The 18,972-nt window shown below is 52.1% G+C and overlaps 2 protein-coding genes across 7 annotated transcripts in view; one reads left to right on the plus strand and one right to left on the minus strand.

Annotated features, from left to right (window-relative positions):
- On the plus strand, window positions 1,933–8,779 carry POMC (proopiomelanocortin). Of its 2 annotated transcripts, none has more exons than XM_021085834.1 (3): window positions 1,933–2,208; window positions 5,626–5,777; window positions 7,941–8,779. In XM_021085834.1, the coding sequence occupies exons 1-3, from the start codon at window positions 1,992–1,994 to the stop codon at window positions 8,610–8,612; spliced, it is 1,041 nt and encodes a 346-aa protein (XP_020941493.1). In that variant the 5' UTR covers window positions 1,933–1,991; the 3' UTR covers window positions 8,613–8,779.
- Window positions 10,971–18,972, minus strand: part of EFR3B (EFR3 homolog B) — an 88,207-nt gene continuing 80,205 nt past the window's right edge. For 3 of the 5 annotated variants that reach the window (XM_021087771.1, XM_021087770.1, XM_021087769.1), the window contains exons 21-23: window positions 17,861–17,967; window positions 15,830–15,879; window positions 10,971–15,379 (exon numbers count right to left, since the gene is read on the minus strand). In XM_021087771.1, coding sequence (XP_020943430.1) covers window positions 15,274–15,379; window positions 15,830–15,879; window positions 17,861–17,967 — 263 coding nt within the window. In that variant the 3' untranslated portion in view covers window positions 10,971–15,273. The remainder of the gene's footprint in view (window positions 15,380–15,829; window positions 15,880–17,860; window positions 17,968–18,972) is intronic. The other 2 variants (XM_021087772.1, XM_021087773.1) reach the window with 2 other exon arrangements.

Here is an 18,972-nt window from a genome sequence, read left to right on the forward strand (position 1 = left end):
GCTTTTTAAAGTTATAAAAATAGGCGTTCTCTTGTGGCACAGTGGGTTAACGATCCAGCATTGTCATTGCAGTGGCTTGGGTCATGGTTGTGGCATGGGTTCAACCCCTGGCCCAGGAACTTATGCAGGCCACAGGTGTGGTGAAAAACAAACAATAAACAAAAAGTTATAAAAATAACACAGAGAAAAGTGAGATAAAATCGAAATCCGATAGAGAGGGCTCCTAAGACTGGTAGTGGAAGGGGCAGGAGGGGGTGGAAGAGGGAAGACAGAAGACAGAGTGGAATTTGTTCCAGCTGTGAGGGTTATATGACCAGATGAGATGGGAATGGGGTTCTCCGGGAAACAGAGACGGCCATGTCTCATGCCCTGGTAGGACAAGTGACCAAGGAGGGCATCAGGGAACAGGTGGTGGATGAGCTAAATCTTTTTTTTTTTTTTTTTTTTTTTTTTTTAGGGTCGCACCGGCCGCATATGGAAGTTCCCATACTAGGGGAAGCATCAGAGCTACAGCTGCTGACCTATGCCACAGCAACTCAGGATCCAAGCTGCATCTTCGACCTACACCACAGCTCATAGCAATGCCTGATCCTTAACCCCCTGAGCGAAGCCAGGGATCGAACCCTCATCCTCATGAGTACTCGTTGGATCATTTCTGCTGCATCATGCCGGGAACTCCAGATGAGCTAAACCTTAATGCAAAAGTCTAATTTTCCCAGGTGGCTGGAAGGAGGAAAGGTGTTTTAGTGGAGGGACCAGTGTGGCCAAATAGACGGAGGTGCGAGAAAATAGTGTTCAGGGGGATGTAAACGCTGTGGTCGGTCGACGTGCCAGGATACAAGAAGGGGTGGCAGCTCTTTGGGAAGAGGCCAAGGCCAGGTAGCAAAGTACCTTATTTACTGTTAAGGAGCTCAAATCTCTCCTGTGCCTCAAAAGGAAAGGGTTGCTGATTATAAAGCCACTGTCACCAACCAGAACTTCTCAAGGGGGTCTTGGCAGCCAAAAGAGCATCTGATTGGGAATAAAGGAAGTTCCTGCAAAGGACATATTAAACAAGCATCTTGATATGAAGTCCAGTTTCGTTCCCAAACTCCCTCCCACCCCTACCCCTCATCCCTCACAATTTGCTTTGGCTTCTTTTCTCCAGGCTGAGACTCTTCCATTGAGTGTTGGAGAGCATTCTTTTCACCCTGGCCTGACAATTGGGGCTGGAGCCAAGCTAGAATGCCAAGACCAGATCTGGGGAAGACGGAGAGTCCTCAGACCACTCTGCCAGCTCTTTGGCACAGGAAGGGATCAGAGGCCAAAGGGAAGGTACTTCAGCTGCTTTTCACAGAGAATTCCCTCCTTCCCCCATGCTAGGGTTAGCCGTATTTCTTCCTTAGGGTTTAGGGCACAGGAAGGAGCCTGCCTGGACTTGGCCCTTGCAGAGGAGGCCCCAGCCGGGCAGTGCAACTGGCTTTCACACCCCAAGAAGGCAACCTGACCTGGCTTCAGGTGAGCAACTCCCGACCTTCTCCAGGAGCCAGGGTTGCGGGGTGGGGTTGGGGGGGGGCTCAATCTGTAACAGAGGGATTATGACATTTTCCTGACATTTTCACATCACAGGTTCCTAACGTTGGGGGGAAATCTGAGGCATTGCAGGTGTTCTTTCTTAGTTCTTGATTTACCACCAAATGAGAAGGAGGTAGATGCCAGCTCAAGCACGTTGTGGACACAGGTAACTTCAGCCTCTCTTCAACGACCTCAGCAAGCTCCCTAGGCCTGCCCCACACTGGGGTGCTAAGCCTCCCATTTGTCCTACCTGGAGACCCAAACCATCCTTAATTAAGTTCTTTCCTGAAGGCTGCCAGGTGTGCCCTTCAGCAGAACAGTGTTAATTCCAGCCTCCGGGAGCAGAGATCCAGCCCCCTTTCCGGGCACTTCTGCTCTGGCGCTTAGCCCCTACCTGGAACCCCCCCTCCTGCGTCCCACGGCCCCCCTTCCTATGGATGGGGGAGTTGCCTGTTACGCGGCCGCTGCCGGGAAGTTCAATCACTTCCAGCGCCCACCTGGTGGAGCCCCGCAAGTATATAAGGACCGAGCAGAGACAGCGGGACAAGGCAGCGAGAGGGAAGAGAAAGAGGGGAAGAAGAGTGACCAAGAGACCGCCGAGTTTCCTGCCTCGGCGCAGCGGGAGTCGCCCCGAGAGCAGCCTCCCCGCGACAGGTAAGGGCGCAGCGGCGCGGCATCTGCTCCTCTCCCCGGACCCTCTACCCTGGCCCTCCGGATGCTTTCGCCCAGCTTCGATCTCAGACTAGAGGCGCCTTTGGCTCGCCGCGATCCTGAGTTCTTTGAAAAGTTTCTGTCCTGGGTGCGGTGTGGGAAGCTGCTGGCAGCGGAGATGCGAGAGCCAGCTTCTGGACGGTGGGAGAGCAGCTGCAAGGCTGACAGTGGTGCCTTCCAGGAGCCGGGGCTGCGTCTCCTCCCGGGAGGGGAGCTGCTTGGACCCTTGAGATTCCTACTGCATTCTGAGGAGATCTTGGGAGACCTAGTCTTTCAGGTCTTCTTCTGGGTAGATGTCACTGAAAATATATCCTATCCTCTAGAGTAAATTAACATTGGCGATGGGGGCAGAAGAGACTAGACTAAAAGTCACAATAGACTCCTTGCAGTCCAGACTTTTTGGATTCAGATCTCTGAATCCTCCTTTCCCTGCCTACTTTAGTGCACCTGAGATGGCTGCGCTATGATACTGACAAGGTCTCTACAAGACCAGTTGGTGTTAAAAAGAGGTGGCGAAGATGGGAACTGTCCACGGTCCTGAACCACCCCATCTCTGCCCGCAATAGGACTGCAGAGTGGACCTTCTACCCCGCAGATCTCAGATTGCAGGGCAGAAGTGGCAATAGGAACAGAAGGAGGCTCAGGCCAGGTGGGTTCCCAGCGAGGGAGAAAGAGTCTGCAGGGTATCTGGATCCCCCAAATTCTTCGTGTATAAACAGGGAGATGGTGATTCTCACAGAATAACTGGAAGGAGCCAAGGGAAACGAATGTGTGCATTTGTTTGGTCCATTGTTAAGATACAGACAGATTGTAGCCTGTTTAATGACTTAATGTTCCTTTGACATTTTGTTTTAGGGCTTGATGCATGTGTATCGTGGTACAAGGACAAAACTCTACACCTCGGCTCCTCTAATCTTTTTTTTTTTTTCCTTTTAAATCGGAGTATAGTTGCTTTACGGTGTTGTGTTAGTTTCAGGTGTAGGGAAAAGTGATTCAGTTATACACATACATATATTCATTCTTTTTCAGATTCTTTCCTTACATAGTTTATTACAGAATATCGAATAGAGTTCTCTGTGTAGATCATTTGTTTGCGCTTCTTAATCTCTATAGAAGGGCATGGGCCATGTGCAATTTTAGAGTAACAAACAAAAGGTTTTTGGCTCAGAGAGAATTCATCAACACATACAAAGTTCTTATAAGTATAGTTCTATTTTAAAGTTAATGTTAAGATGAGCAAAATACAAATTTCTAGTTATTTTTCCAAGCTTTCAATTATTGGATGCTACCTATCTACAAAAGTAATTTGCCATCTCCACACTAATTTATTGCTTTAAAAAAATGACACAAGGTCATATTTGGTTATTGTAGAAAAAATAGAAAATGCACATAAGCAGAAAGAATACAAAATGCTTTCAGGAAGCTATCTAACTTTTTAGAAGGAGGCTGCAGGATCCTCTACCTCTCAGGGGAGTAGTGAGAATGTCATAGCCAGCGGGGCTCTGGGGCTTTTTGGGAAGGCCTGAAATCACGAGGTAGCTTTCTTAGAAAATGGAAATCATTCCAGAATGGCCAGTGCTCTGAGAAATGAAATATAGTTGAGGGGACTGTCCAACCTGTATGATTTTCCTACTTTCTCTACCAATACATTATTTTGCACTTGCCCATAGTGATATATAAAACAACCATTTATCTGCTTTGCTTGTAAATCTGAGTATTTTTTACTGACTGAAATGTGCTGCGTGTTCTCAGAGCTTTAATCCAAATTGCTTTGTCCACAAAGTTCAGTACTCGAACTGGGGCACCAAAAATCTGCAACAGGAGCAGACTGTCCCTGGTCACAACTGGACACCAAGGTTGACCAATGTTCTCCCAGTTGCCCATCAGCCTGAGATGCTAAGGGACTGGCTCACTGGCTGCCAGCACCATCTAATGGCTGCTCCGAAAACACTCAGGCAGCACTTGGCAACCATTCAGAAGGGAGCCCTTCAGGCTCAGCGTTTGGGGAAAGGAGTGGGGTGGGACAGAGAGAAGGGAGTGGCTTCCAGAAATAGGCAATGAGAGCCAGGGAGAACTTTCACTTCCAAAGCCACCCCTGTAAAAAATATTTGGCCCATGCCTCCCCAAAGATGAGATTTCTTTAGGCAGCTATTATGAATCAGGAGGGACAATACATCATCCATAACTGACTGTGAATCACTTTTCTTATCTAATTAGTTTCTTCCTAACAGCTGGTGGAAAAATCTTCTGAAATCCAAAATGATTTTGGGGTTGTTCTAAGATAACAACAGAACTCCAGGTCATTTCAGAGGGGTGAACTTTGTGAGGTGGGACATGTCAGTGTGAGAGCTAGAAGGCTAGGGAAAGCGTTGGGCACAGGGGCAAAGGGAAGCATCAATTCTCCCCTCTTCATTGCATCCTGACCTCTTGAGTTCAGCCTCTGCCCAGAGGTACTTCCTGACTCCTCTGAGAAATTGTCTTTGTAGGGGTTACAGTGGAAGGTAGTTCCCTTCTGCTCTGAGCCGCCATCATGTTCCCTTTCACATCTACAGCATCTTCAAGTCCACCGTTTCAGACTACATTTGAGAGACTCCGAGAACAAGAGGAGGTGTGACATGTAATATGTTCAAGAGATGAGCTGATTTTAAAAGAAGGGGGTCTCTTTTAAAAAGAAATCTCTTCAAGGATACAGGGTCTGAGAAATAGTGATCTCCTGAGTGATCGGTGTCTAGGACATTCAATTGGATTGGCTTGGGTTTTGGCTACATTGGCCAGAGGCTTTGCTCTTTTGCAAACTTCCTATTCATGGGAAATGGGGTTTCTGAGCAATGATAGAATCCTGGCAGAGGAGGAGTAGACCATTTTGAGCAGGAGTTTCAGAATTCTTTGTCTTTCCCAAATTAATCTTTGGACCTGGAGCGACAGAACTCTAGCTTCCAGAAGATGGTGAAATAGAAAAGCTTGGTGCTGGAAACAGAACCTTAGCCTTGCCTCATCATGAACCCCCAAGTCATACATTGTCTCTCTCTGGACCTCAGTTTCCTCATCTCTCAAATAAGAGGCCAGGCCAAATAACCCCGAAAATAGCTTCCAGCCCTAATAGCCTTTGGAGTCTGATTTTCAATAGGAGGTAAAGGGGAAATTTTGCCTAGTTCACCCAGGTCCCACTGTTCTCATCTCTGCCACAACTCACACGACCACCCTGCACACCAACCTGCTCCTTGGGCAGCTCCTGTCCTCAAAAACCCTTGAGCTCCAGAGGTAGTGTATTGTTAATGTTGGCTCGCAGTCCTTCCTGATCAGTGGCCAACATTGTTCTGCTCCTTGCAGGGGTCCCACTAATCTTGTTTGCCTCTGCAGAGCCTCAGCCTGCCTGGAAGATGCCGAGATTGTGCAGCAGTCGCTCGGGGGCCCTGCTGCTGGCCTTGCTGCTTCAGGCCTCCATGGAAGTGCGTGGCTGGTGCCTGGAAAGCAGCCAGTGTCAGGACCTCTCCACGGAAAGTAACTTGCTGGTATGTGGGCCATGGCTGCCATCTTGGTTTGGGTATCAGATGGGACTGGGACTGGGGCTGGGGCTGGGACAGCACAAAGAAAGGTGAATGGGGAGTTCCCGTCATGGTGCAGTGGAAACGAATTTGACTAGGAACCATGAGATTTCAGGTCCAATCCCTGGCCTCACTCAGTGGGTTAAGGATCCGGCGTTGCCGTGAGCTGTGGTGTAGGTCGAAGATGTGGCTTGGATCCCTGCGTTGTGGTGGTTGTGGCACAGGCTGGCAGCTATAGCTCCAATTTGATCCCTAGCCTGGGACCCTCCATATGCCTCGGGTGTGGCCCTAAAAAGACAAAAAAAGAAAGAGAAAGGTGAATGGGGAAGGGAGATAGGTCTAGTCCCCAATTTCTGCTTATCTTTACTTCCTGCCCTCTCTTCTTATGGAGACCCACTTCATTTAAGCTACGTAGAGATAGTGCCATTAAAATAAATAATACTAACAACAATAATTGCTCCTCAACTGATTCTACATTTTCAATATTTTAACCCCCCAAATTATCCCTTTTTAATAACCTCCTATCACTTGCCATTTTCATTCCATTTTTCATCCTTCTTTATCTACTATCAGTTACAAAGCCGGCTACGTAGTACAACAAACCATCTCTAGAAGGAGAAGAAAAGGCCTGGGTGCCATTTTCTTCTAACTGGAGCCAAATGTCCCATGCTTCTGATGGAGGGCTGACCTCCTCAGCCTTTTCAGAAGCATATAGAGGCCCTTTATGCCAGCCTGGAACTCCCTCCAGGTCACCACAGTGTATGTGTGTGTTTGTATTGGAAGGCATAAATGAGAAATAATACCAAGTCAAGGCTAAAAGATATGCTGTGTTTGTGACCAAGTTCTCACCTGCCTGGTGAGCATGGGATGCTCATCACAACATTCTGTGTATTTTGTCAGTAGAGAAGCTGAGTTTAAGTGAAGAGAGAGACTTTTCAAAAACAGAGCAGGTTGCGTATGGAGTATAAAATAGAAACAAAGAGCCCAGAGAGTTTTGTGAGCTCTAGTTCAGAGAGACCCAAGAGACTCTTGATTGGAGACACCCATTGCACAGCCTCTCCTGTTGAGGGCTCACCAGGGAAGGAGCACTGGCCATGGTCAGAGTCCATGGGTTCTAGTCCCACTTCTGCCACCAATGGGCTATGGAACCTTGCCAAGTTCCTTTCTCCTCTCTGAGCCTCCTGTTTCCTTATGTGTCCAGGGGAGAGACGTATAGATAATTTTTGTTTTCCACTGTTAATATTCTGCAGTGTTACAATTCTCAAACCCTTGACTATGAAATTCCCAGCTCAACACTGGGTGGGATCCTTCTGTTTCCTCCCTAGTTGTCCTGAGTAACTGAAAAGGCTATAGCCTAGAGGTCGTTTTCCTGAGCAAAGATGTACCAGAGTTGAGATGTCTACTAACAGGGAGCAGAGACACAGGCTCCACGACCTCTGCACTGGAAATTATCCTGACTTCCCACCTTTTCCTCCAGTCAGAAGGAGGTGACAGGGAAGGGAGCCACCTCCTCCCAAAGGTCACTGGTTGGGCAAAGTACAGAATTAGCTCAGAAAACTTGAAAGAACCAGAGAAAGTGCCAGACAGGTGCGGGCAGGTTTGGAGGGAGATGGCTCAGGTAGGGCACGAGGTAGGTTTGCAGACCCCCCGGGGTAACTTTGAGGCGTTACTGAAAATACAGCCCTAGAAGCCAGACTTCTGCTTCTCCCACCAGGGATGATTCTCCCCTGAATTTCAACCCAATGGCCTTCCCAGACTCGAATGAATCATGTTTATTTATTCAGTATCCACTAAGTGCCAACAACTACCACCCACCTGCCATTTATTAATGAATTCCTAGATATCTGATATATAATGTTTAAGACGCTGATCCTGCCCATAAAAGCTACAGGAAAAGTAAAACACCGAGCGGGCCGGGGATTTTGTCGGAGCTGCCAGGCAGAGGTACCGGCGTCCAGGGACAAAAGAGGCTGTGCTCAAGTCGAGACTCAGACGTCTGTGGGTGCCCAGAGGCGGGGGCAGGCAGACGTCCTGGGGCTGGGAGCCGATCTCGCACCCGCGCGTGCTGAAGGGACGGAAGGAGAGGGCAGTGGGGCGCCGGGTCCTGATTTGCCCACCGCTCTCCCGCAGGCGTGCATCCGGGCCTGCAAACCAGATCTCTCTGCGGAGACGCCCGTGTTTCCCGGCAACGGCGACGCGCAACCGCTGACCGAGAACCCCCGGAAGTACGTCATGGGCCACTTCCGCTGGGACCGCTTCGGCCGCCGGAATGGCAGCAGCAGCGGCGGCGGTGGCGGTGGCGGCGGCGCGGGCCAGAAGCGCGAGGAGGAGGAGGTGGCGGCGGGCGAAGGCCCCGGGCCCCGCGGAGATGGCGTCGCGCCGGGCCCGCGCCAGGACAAGCGCTCCTACTCCATGGAGCACTTCCGCTGGGGCAAGCCCGTGGGCAAGAAGCGGCGCCCGGTGAAGGTGTATCCCAACGGCGCCGAGGACGAGTTGGCCGAGGCCTTCCCCCTCGAGTTCAGGAGGGAGCTGGCCGGGGCGCCCCCCGAGCCGGCACGGGACCCCGAGGCCCCGGCCGAGGGCGCGGCCGCCCGGGCCGAGCTGGAGTACGGGCTGGTGGCCGAGGCCGAGGCGGCCGAGAAGAAGGACGAAGGGCCCTATAAGATGGAGCACTTCCGCTGGGGCAGCCCGCCCAAGGACAAGCGCTACGGCGGCTTCATGACCTCCGAGAAGAGCCAGACGCCCCTGGTCACGCTGTTCAAAAACGCCATCGTCAAGAACGCCCACAAGAAGGGCCAGTGAGGGTCAGGGGGCAGGCGCCTCTCACCCCGGAAGCCGACCCCAAAGCCCCCTCTCCTTGCCTGCCCTCCTGCCGCCTCCAGCCCGGGTACGCTCAGGCTGTGTGGGCGCCAGATATCCCGCCTCTTACCTGTAGTTAGGAAATAAAACCTTTCAAGTTTCACATCCGACTCTGACTTTGAGTATTGACTGGGTGAATAAAATACAAGTACATATCCATCAAATAAAGAGCTGCACGTATTGAAGGAGAGAGTGGTTTCCATGGGACCGGGTAGTAGTGGTATGTTTCATAGGACACAGTGGGAATGAAAAGAAAAGGTTCTTCCCTCCCTGCCCCAGTAAAAGTGTCTTTGAGGGTCAAAGAGTTTGGCTGATGCTCTGGGTGGCGGCATTTCCCGCTCTCCATTGGCTGGGAAAAGACTGCTTAGCTAGCTGTACCCAAAGGCAGGGTTTCTCCAAGCGACTCTGGCTTCCATCCACCTCCCAGAGCCACCATGAGGCTGATGATGCCCAACGGAACCTGGGAGGGCTCTCTGAGCTCTGAGATGGGAAGCTGTCCTAATGCCTCCCTGGATCTAGTTATTGTGGGACCTTAGCTAAATCTCTGAACTTCTCCAAGATTTGGTTCTCTCAGCTATTCTTCCTTCCTACCATGAGGGCTATTGTAAGGATGAATGAGAAATGGATAAGATCTTTTTTTTTCCCTCTTTGTCTTTTTATGGCCATGCCTATGGCACATGGAAGTTCCCAGGCTAGGGGTCTAACCAGAGCTGCAGTTGCTAGCCTACGCCACAGCCGCCACACCACCAGATCTGAGCTGCATCTGTGAACTACGCCGCACCTTGGGGCAACGCCAGATCCTTAACCCACTGAGTGAGGCCAGGGATCGAACCCACATACTCACGGACATGGTTCTTAACCTGCTGAGCCACAGCAGGAACTCCAGGATCATCTTATCACTGAGGCTAAGTGTGAGAGCTGAGGGTTGGTATCAGTTTAGATGTGACTGCCCTCCCAGGCTACTCACAGACACTCTCAAACACAGGGTCTAACCCGCATAGACACCCACCTGTGGAGACACATCTGTATAAATACAACACAATGTGTATGGATGTTTCCTCTAGTCCCTAGGGCTCAAGACCTAGAGCTCTATCTTCCCCCCCTTGTCATGGCCAAGCTCTTTCCTCCTCAGGTTGCGCTGTCACTGTCTTCATTCTCCCTGCTGCCCACTCCGGCCTCGACTATCCTAACAGCTCCTAACCAACTGGTCTCCCTGTCTCCAGCTGCCCTCCACCCCAGCCCATCACACAAGATCTTTATTCTAATGTATACAGAAGCTTGCTTTCTCCCCATTCCTTGGCTCAAGACACAAGAAAATTGCCCACCCCCACTTTTCCACCAATTCCAAACTACTGGGCATGGCACACACAAGGGACCTTGTCTGTCAGGTTCACTCTCTTTACCAAACCCCGCTTCCCTGGTCTTCTCGCTCTTCCTCTCCCAGCAGCTTCCACCCTCTGCCTGGAATTCCTGGCCTTCCCCCTCTCCATTTTGAACCTTGCTCTTTTTTTCAAGAGCCCAGGCTCAAGTCCACTTCCACTGGGAAGTTTGGGACCTCATGAGCCAAGCCCGCTCATTTTCAGGGTTTCTGCAGTCAATCCCTCTGCACCAGAGGGCATGTATGTCTTCATGGTACAGCAGGTTAAGGATCCAGCATTGTCACTGCAGGGGCTTAAGTCACTGCTTTGGTGAGAGTTCGGTCCCTGGCCTGGGAACTTCCATAAGCCACGGCCATAGACCAAAAAAATAAAAATAAATAAGACAGACCTTTTCTTTTTCTTTTTGTTTCTTGAGGGCTGCACCCATGATATGGAGGTTCCCAGGCTAGGGGTCCAATCGGAGCTGTAGCTGCCAGCCTACACCACAGCCAGAGCAACACGGGATCCAAGCTGCGTCTGTGACCTACACCACAGCTCACAGCAAAGCCAGATCCTTAACCCACTGAGCGAGGCCAGGGATCGAACCCGCATCCTCATGCCTCATGAATACTGGTCAGGTTCATCAACCAAGGAGCCACGATGGGAACCCCGAAAGCCAGACTTTTAAGATAGAAAATTGTGTCCAATGCGGGTTGTATGAAATGGGGCTAGAGTCTAGTCCCTACAGTGAAGAAATGACACAGGCCCTCCCATCTGAGGGCGCTCCCAGGGTCTCTCATCCGCCTTCCTTTTGAGGCGAGTAAAGGAACGGTAGGTGGGGGTGGCTAAGTGTCAGTGGTTAATGCCGGGGGGGGGGGGGGGTATCGCGGATCCTGTTTGCCTCTCAAAAAACCATTTACTTTAAAGAAATCAAATAGATAACTGTGTGGTGACAACATTAACATTTATTTGAAAAGGGCATTGTGACCGCTCCTGGGGAAATCACTACTAACAGTCCTAAAGAAGAATCTTGCTAAGAATCCTTCTCCCCACGCTTTCCCCCACACCCCCCTTTCCCTTTCTTTGAAATTAAACTGATTTGGTTCAATGAGTTCCAAATACAGAAAACTGCCACAGGCACTACTTCTGCACTCACAAATAAATACGTCAGCTTATATATACATACATTGTCAACTATGCACTACATTGTACACACATGCACACCCACGGGGATACACGCGCTCAGCCAGGTCGTGAAGGTCTCAGTGGACACAGACGTGTTACAATGTACGTGTAATGCTGCAGCATTGGTGGATCGACAGCTCTGCACCCACAGGCCAGAATCCACAGCCACAGAGGAAGAGCTCGGAAGGGCAAGGTGAGGGGCTGGGACCCCAAGGTCCTTTGAAGGAGAAAAGACCCGGGCAACCTGGCCGGTGCTAAAGGAGAGCACAGAAAACTTTCTTCTGGTCCCACAAGGCCACAGAGCCCTCCCACAGGCCTCTGTCCCCTCCCCACTTCCCCAGCTGTCAGCTCCCCGCCACCGTCCTTCTGCAGGCTTCAGACCTAAGCCAGATATGGGATAAGAGCTCCTCTAACTAGAAGAGTTCTAGAGTTAGTGAGATGGAGAAGTAATGCACTGCCCTAAGCCTTCTCCCCAGATGCATGGAAGATGCCTCATTTCAGCACAACCCGCCTGCCAGGGTCTGTGTGTCAGGAGAAGTGGTTGTGGCCTGCCCGGAGGAGCCCACCTCCCTGGCTACCATCAACCTCAACACTCAGCCTGACAGCTCACGTCTAGTCTTTTCCCACAGGTCCTCTTCATGGCCATGGAAGAAACAGCTCTCACTTCTCAACAAGATTCTGGAGGTCAGAAGTCCCAGGGGCAATGGCCTAGCATCTGGAAGCTTCTGGAAAGTTTCAGACCCAGTGAAGCCAAGACGTCTGGCCTTTGAGGCATCGAAAGGTCCAGTGAGGCTGCTCAGATTCTTAGACCAATTGAAACAGCCCCTCGGACTGAGAACACTGAGGGGAGAGGGCAGCGCACCCCTGACCCTGGCACTTCCCGCACTTCAGATGGGTCCAGCACCCCCTTGTCTGCACCTGCGCATGAGGTGGAAGGCTAGGCCCAGGAGACCATCTAAGGACTTTTCTTGTTCTCATGACCCACTCAGGCTCCCTCGCTGGGGAGGAGGTGTTTAGGAGTCAAGAAATCACTTATTTCTACTTCTCAGAAAGTAAGTGGAAATAGGCATAGGCCGCAGGGACCCTTTTGCAGGTGAAAAACCAGAAGGAGCCTCCAGGGTCACACCGAGCTTTCCTCTCATCTGCTTCTTCCCACTTATGTGCCTCAACCATGTTCACTGCCCTTCCAACTCTCCAATACACCCGTGCTACTAGGCTCTGTCAGCAGAGTGGTGACCCAACCGACCCCCTGTGCATGAAGCAAGAGTCTTCAGCAGTTTTGGGGAGCAACTGGTGGATGGCCTTGCTGACTCAAAATCACGAGAGAGAAGGGTACCGAAAAAGCTGGTCACGCACCAGTGTGCCAGCCTCCAGAGGGCTTGGAAGGCAGGAAGGGGGATGCTAGGCTGAAGGCCTGGGTACCCACCCAACTGCTTGGCTTCTTCCCCAGGGCTCAGAGGGGGGGAGGTAGGATGAAGGAAATCGCTTAATTTATCACTTAATTGTCTGTTTGAGTTAATGCTCACCTCAAACTTTCTGATCCTGAGGCATATGTGGCCAGAATCCAGATTCTCCTGCAGGTCAGCAGGCAACCCACTACTCGCCTGAGTGTAAATTTAAGTTGAAACCAGGGGGAGGGTCCCTGAAAACTTAGCCAGGTCTCCAGGAGCCCATCTTTGCGGTGTAACAAGGACGAAAAGAAAAGGCTGCTTGGCGACAGAGTCAGAGGAAACAGCCATGGTCCTGTACCTTTTCCTTCCCTCTAGTCCAGGGTGGGGTCGACGGGGGGACGAGGGGGGGATGGAGTGGACCTGAAGGTCTCTGGTTCTAGCGCTGGCTCGAGAAAGGCTCCGGGGAGTGACTTCTAAGTCCCAGAAGCAGATGCCATGGGGTGAACCCTAAAGTTGGAGAAGCACGAAGAGAGAGTCTCTTGTGGCAGCCGAGCAGGGGAGAAAGGTGGGAAGATGCAGCGAGGAAAGGCGAGTTTGTGGCTCAAGATTTAGATGTGCTGTGATGTTTCTTCCAAAGGTTATTTGTCTTCAAGTTTGTTTCTAGTTATTTAACCACTTGGTTTCTTAGTCAAGAGAGAGTGAGGTAAAGAGAAATCTCAGTTCATGCTTGTAAAGTTGAGTTGAACAGTAGCCAAAAGCTAGAGAGCAGAGCCAAAGGGAAGGACGGAAGAGGGAGGGAGCAGGAGCCCGGCCCCCTAGGCCCTGGGGTCATGTAGACCCTCTGGAAGGAAGCTGCAGGCCCACGGGGGTAGGGGGGTGGAGGGGGGAGACAGGACAGACAGGAAGGAGGGTCAGGCAGCATCCCCCCCCCAGCCCCACACCCGAGAACCTGACTGATGGGAAAGTACGTACATTAAGATTCTTCCGATTTGGGCAAAGACAGCTTTCTGTCCTGATAACCAGGCTGTCAAGGTGCATCTGTGCAGGGCCATGCATGGGGGTGGGACTTGAGGGTGTCCCCAGAAGACTGCCCGCCCCTAAGCACAAATGGCCTGCTTCTGACCCCACCCCTGCTGCTGAAAATTGTACCCTCCAAAGGGGCTCCACTGGGTCAAGAAATCTATCGCCCTCCCTCTTCTCAAAAGCAAAGTCTCTGGGGAGGGATCCTTTGCCCATTCTCACCTGACTGCGCGTCGGCTCCGCAGCTCAGCTCAGAAAGGTTGGCAAAAGAAGAAGAGGGTTATTCTGGGCCCCAGGGAAGAGGCCCAGGTGAGGTCCTGCCAGAGGCCGCTCCGGAGGCACAAAGGCCCCGCAGGGGGGTGAGACACGGGGAGGGAGCAGAGGGCACAGCCAACTTGGCCTCCGAGCCCCGCAGCAGCTCCCACTCTGCACACAGTCAGGTGGCACTCAGGGAAAACAGAAAGCCAGAACCCAAGGGGCTCCACCACCTCTCCCCAGGCCTCCGGCTCTGCCGGCTGCACCGGGGATGGAGTGAAGAAAGCACCCCGATTTTAAGTGCTGGGTCCTTCTTTCACCAAATGAAACATCCAAAAGGTTGGCTTCTGGCATCCTTGGGCCCCAAAGAGCTACTCCCTTCCCGTCCTCCCAGCCCAGGGGGAGCCTCTTCCACAGGAGGTGGTGTGGGCAGGCCGGGAGCCCCCGGAGTTCCTCCTCCTTTCCAGGTTATCTTGTTCTGCCCTCCCCCAACCCAGAGGCTGTAGAAACACACTGGGATCCTCAGGGAGAAAGGCATCAAAGAGACCTCGACTCAGAAAGACACCCCTCTGAACGCAGGAGGGAGATGCTGCAGAGGGATGCAGACTCGCCCCTTCCGTCTGCCTGCTGCTCCTCTATGGGGGGCTGGCCCAGCCTGGGGAGAGCAGCCCCTGGACCAGCAGCCTGCCCGCCCTGCATTTCATCCTTCACGCCCCCCATGGTGACTCTACCCCCCCACCCCACCCCCGCCCTGGCTCCTGTTCTAGGAGCTCAATACTAACCGACAATAGAAAGAATCATGAAGAGGCAACTGGCAGGCTGAGCAGGGCCGTGGAAGAGACCCCAGAGACTTGAGGGCATCTGGACCCTCAAATGGGGAGGGAGGGAGGGGATGCTCTGAGGAGCAGCGCCCCGCTTCCAGCTCTCTGCTGCTTTAGGAGCGGAGCTGGCCTCACTTCCTCCTGATCTCCGTCTGAGGCCTCCCTTGACCAACTGTGCCCTTCTAGTCCCCCTTGGGGAATGGCAGCTGTGCTTCCCCACGAAAGCCCTGCCCTCCCTACACTAAGCAGGACCTCAGCCTCTCTCTGGAGACCCCCCCACCCCAGGACTCCCAGCCCCAGGCTGCCACAAAGGAGGAGATGGAGGGCACAGGTGAGATGCCTATTGGCCCCAGAGGGGCACGTGGCCTGATCTCCCTGGGGTGGGGAGGGGACGGGGGAGGGAGACAAGGAGGAAAGGGGGAAGCTGAGGGGCCCGAGGGCCGCGGGGCTCCACCTTGCTTGTCTGCGGAGAGGAGCTGCCATCCAAGGTCCTTTTCCTCTGGGGTTGCCGTGAGATTTCCATGTCGTGCCCCCCTCTCGGGCCCCCCCCCCCTCCAGCAGCGTGTCTTGGAACTCAGTAGACGCACAGATCGGGGAACTTCATCTCGTAGACGGGGATGGAGTGGTTCTGAGGCTGGCCATAGGCGGCGGTGATGGTTCCCGATGGGCTGGGCGGGGGTCTGGGGCAGACACGCAAGGAGGAGAAAGGCATGAGGAGGGGGTTCTGGGGTCCCACCCCTTGCAACAGAGCAGCTGACGGGGGGTTCTCTTGAATAGGGACCAGAGGCTTTGTCACCCCATGGCTTCCCAAGTTTCCAGCTGTTCTAGAACCAAATGCTTGGAGTCAAGCTTCCCTGTAGGCTCTGCAGTGACCCTGCTGCTGCTTTAGAAAGGAAAGTACCAGCCTGGAACAAGGATGCCCGGCTCTGCTGGGGCCCACTGAGCTGGCTCCTTCTCCCTCCAGGCTCTACTTCCTTCTCTGTGGAGGGTCAGTGGCTGACTCCAGCCCTGGAGGCAGAAGCTGGGGGCAGGGAGGGCTGAAGACAGGTGTGAGAGGAGGACTTGGAGGGAAGGGGTCCCTACGCTGGGCCACAGAGGTGGGGGGTACCCTGTCCAGGGCTGCCACTTACCGGATGGTGATTTCAAAGATCTGATTGAGTTTGCTCTGCAGCAGTGACGCCTAGACACAAACAGAGGGAACGTGAGCTGGGGGCTCCCCACACTCTGCCAGCTGCCCCCCAAGCCTACCTGTCCAGAGCACGCACTGGAGGTGCGGGTGGCTGCGGCCTCAGGAAAGCTCATTGCCAGCACCTATCTGTGGACCCTGGTGGTGGGTTCAGATTAGGTCGCCCAGCAAAGGCCCACTGGGGACAGCACAGAGGCCAGGACACCAGCAACAGTTCTGGAAGGGCCCTTAGCTCCTCCAAGTGGGGCAGTAGGGCCTACTGGGCAGGGAGTCAGGAGGCTCAGAGCTGGTTCCAAACCAGCTTAACTCCTTAACGACCAAGGAGCAGTTAGGCAAAGGTGGCATGTTAGGGAAAACGATCTTTCTGGTTCCTTCTGGCTCCACGTTTGCAGACAGTGAGACTGCGCGTGTTCAGCAACTGGGCCTCGACTCTGAGCTCATGAAATGAGCAGCATCTACCTCTCGAGACGGGACAAGAGTTTAGCATCTTACAGGCCCAGAAAAATCGATATTATACTTACACGTATTTCTATATATTATAATATATATTACTATACATAATTATCATAATAGGTGAGAAGTCTAGGGATATATGTTAGAAATATACATGATAGAAAATTATTTTTTTGGTTATGCCTGTAGCATGTAGAAGTCCCCAGGCCAGGGACTGAGGCTGTGCCACAGCAGTGGCCTGCACCACAGCAGTAACAATGCCAGATCCTTAATCCACTGGGCCACCAGGGAACTCCCTACAGGTATCTTTATTGAGAGGAAAAAGTACAATAAAATAGAAGTTATTTGTAGATTTGGGATGTATATGATTAGGTTTCGTTGTTACTAAGATGGACACTGGGACTAACAAATCGTGGTACATCATTTTCAAGAAATGTTTGTGCTTTTCCCTTGTTCACGGTCATAAGTCCTTCTTTTCTTTTCTTTTCTCTTTTTATTTTTTTGGTCCTTTTTTTTTTTTTTTTTTTTTTTTTACAGCCTCACTCACAGCATATGGAAGTTCCCAGGCTAGGGGTTGGATGGGAGCTGCAGCTGCCAGCCTACGCCAGAGCCACAGCAACGCCAGATCCAAGTTGCATCTGTGACCTACACCACAGCTCACGGCAACGCTGAATCCTCAACCTTCTGAGCAAGGCCAGGGATTGAACCTGCATCCTCATGGATACTAGTCAGATTCGTTTCCGCTGAGCCACGACGGGAACTCCCATAAGTCCGTCTTTCTACTCATCTGGCTGTTCCATTCTACCCGCTGTGCCCCCGTCCCCCACCCCCATTGGAAGCAGGCCCTGTTGCAAACGCTGGCCTTCTTTCCTGGGCCATGGCCGAGCCTAATGGCAAAAACCTCACAGAGCTGTCCTGTGAGGGAGAGAAGCTGATAAATGCAAGATGCTCTAGTGTATCGTTAGTGCTATTTATGTACGTGCTCTGATGAGCAGAAGTATCCTCTGTTTGGTTCAGGAGATCCTGAGGACAGGACCTCTTTTTTTTTTTTTTTTTTTTTTGGTCTTTTTGCCTTTTCTAGGGCCGCTCCCGCAGCATATGGAGGTTCCCAGGCTAGGGGTCTAATCAGAGCTGTAGCCGCCAGCCTATGCCAGAGCGACAGCAACGCAGGATCTGAGCTGCGTCTGCGACCTACACCACAGCTCACGGCAACACCGGATCCTTGACCCACTGAGCAAGACCAGGGATCAAACCCACAACTCATGGTTCCTAGTCAGATTCATTAACCACTGTGACATGACGGGAACTCCAGGGCTTCTTCCTTGTATGACAACTGTGACGTCTGGAGGAGCGTATGACTAATAGCCTTTTGGTACGTGGGGAAACAATTGGTGCCAGGGCTAAACCCTAACATCCAGTGACAACAGTGCCAAGATCTAGAAACTCAGTCCTGCCCTGGACCCAGATCCAGTGTCCGTTTGATGCGGACTGGCCCCGTCACGCCCTGTCCCGCCTTACTTACCCGGGCCCCGCAGTGCGCTGCGATCTCCTCGAAGGGTGCCTTCTGGAACTTCTCTACCACCTGTCGGCGCCGTTCACGCTCCTGCTCCTCGACGGCCACGCTGTCCACTGCGGCACAGAGACACGGGTCAGCCCCCAGGTCCGGCCCCATGGGTGTGGTCCGAGCTTGCTGCCCTGTGCCCCCCTCTGCTGGTGAGGGGCAGAGCGAGGCCATCTCTCAGCACTACCCAAGTCTGCCCAAGGGCTCAGCCCCCTTCTTGGCCTAAGAGCTTGAAAACTAGTTAAATGGACCCTTAATTGGGGCTGAAGCCTCATGGAGCTGCATTGCCATGGGGCCTCTTAAACTTAAGATCCTAAAACAGGCAGCACTCTGGGGTAATTTGCAAAGGGACTTCAACAATGGGAGTTCCTGTCGTGGTGCAGCCGAAACAAATCCTACTAGGAACCATGAGGCTGAGGGTTCGATCCCTGTCCTCTCTCAGTGGGTTAAGGATCCAGCGTTGCTGTGGCTATGGTGTAGGACAGCAGCAGGAGCTGCGATTAGCCCCCTAGCCTGGGAACTTCCATATGCTGCGGGCGCGGCCCTAGAAAGGTAAATAAATAAATAAAATGAAATGAAAAGGGACTTCAGCAATGGAAAAGCCAGAGAGACCACAAAAACCGGGAACGCCTATGGCATAGCAGGCTGAGGTCATTTAGTAATAAGGCTTCTAGATTCCCCTTGGTGTCCATGATGAAAAAAAAAAGGGGACGGGGTTCCTGGCATAAGATATTAACTCCCATAAAGAGAAGGGGACTTTTAAAAAAAACTTCTTTAAAAAATTATAGTTGATTTACAATGTTCTGTCCATTTCTGCTGGACAGCAAAGTGACCCAGTCATATATATACATATATATATATATACCTTCTTTGTCTCATATTACCTTCCATCATGTTCTATCACAAGTGACTGGATAGGGTTCCCTGGGCTGTACAGCAGGTCCTCCTTGCTTATCCATTCTAAATGGAATAGTGCGCATCTCCCAACCCCCAAGAGAAGGGGACTTTTAATTGTAGTTTGGGGAGTTCCTGTCGGGGCACAGCAGACAAGAATCCGACTAGGAACCATGAGG

Source organism: Sus scrofa, chromosome 3 (assembly GCF_000003025.6).
Source record: "Sus scrofa isolate TJ Tabasco breed Duroc chromosome 3, Sscrofa11.1, whole genome shotgun sequence".
NCBI classification, from domain to species: Eukaryota; Metazoa; Chordata; class Mammalia; order Artiodactyla; family Suidae; genus Sus; species Sus scrofa.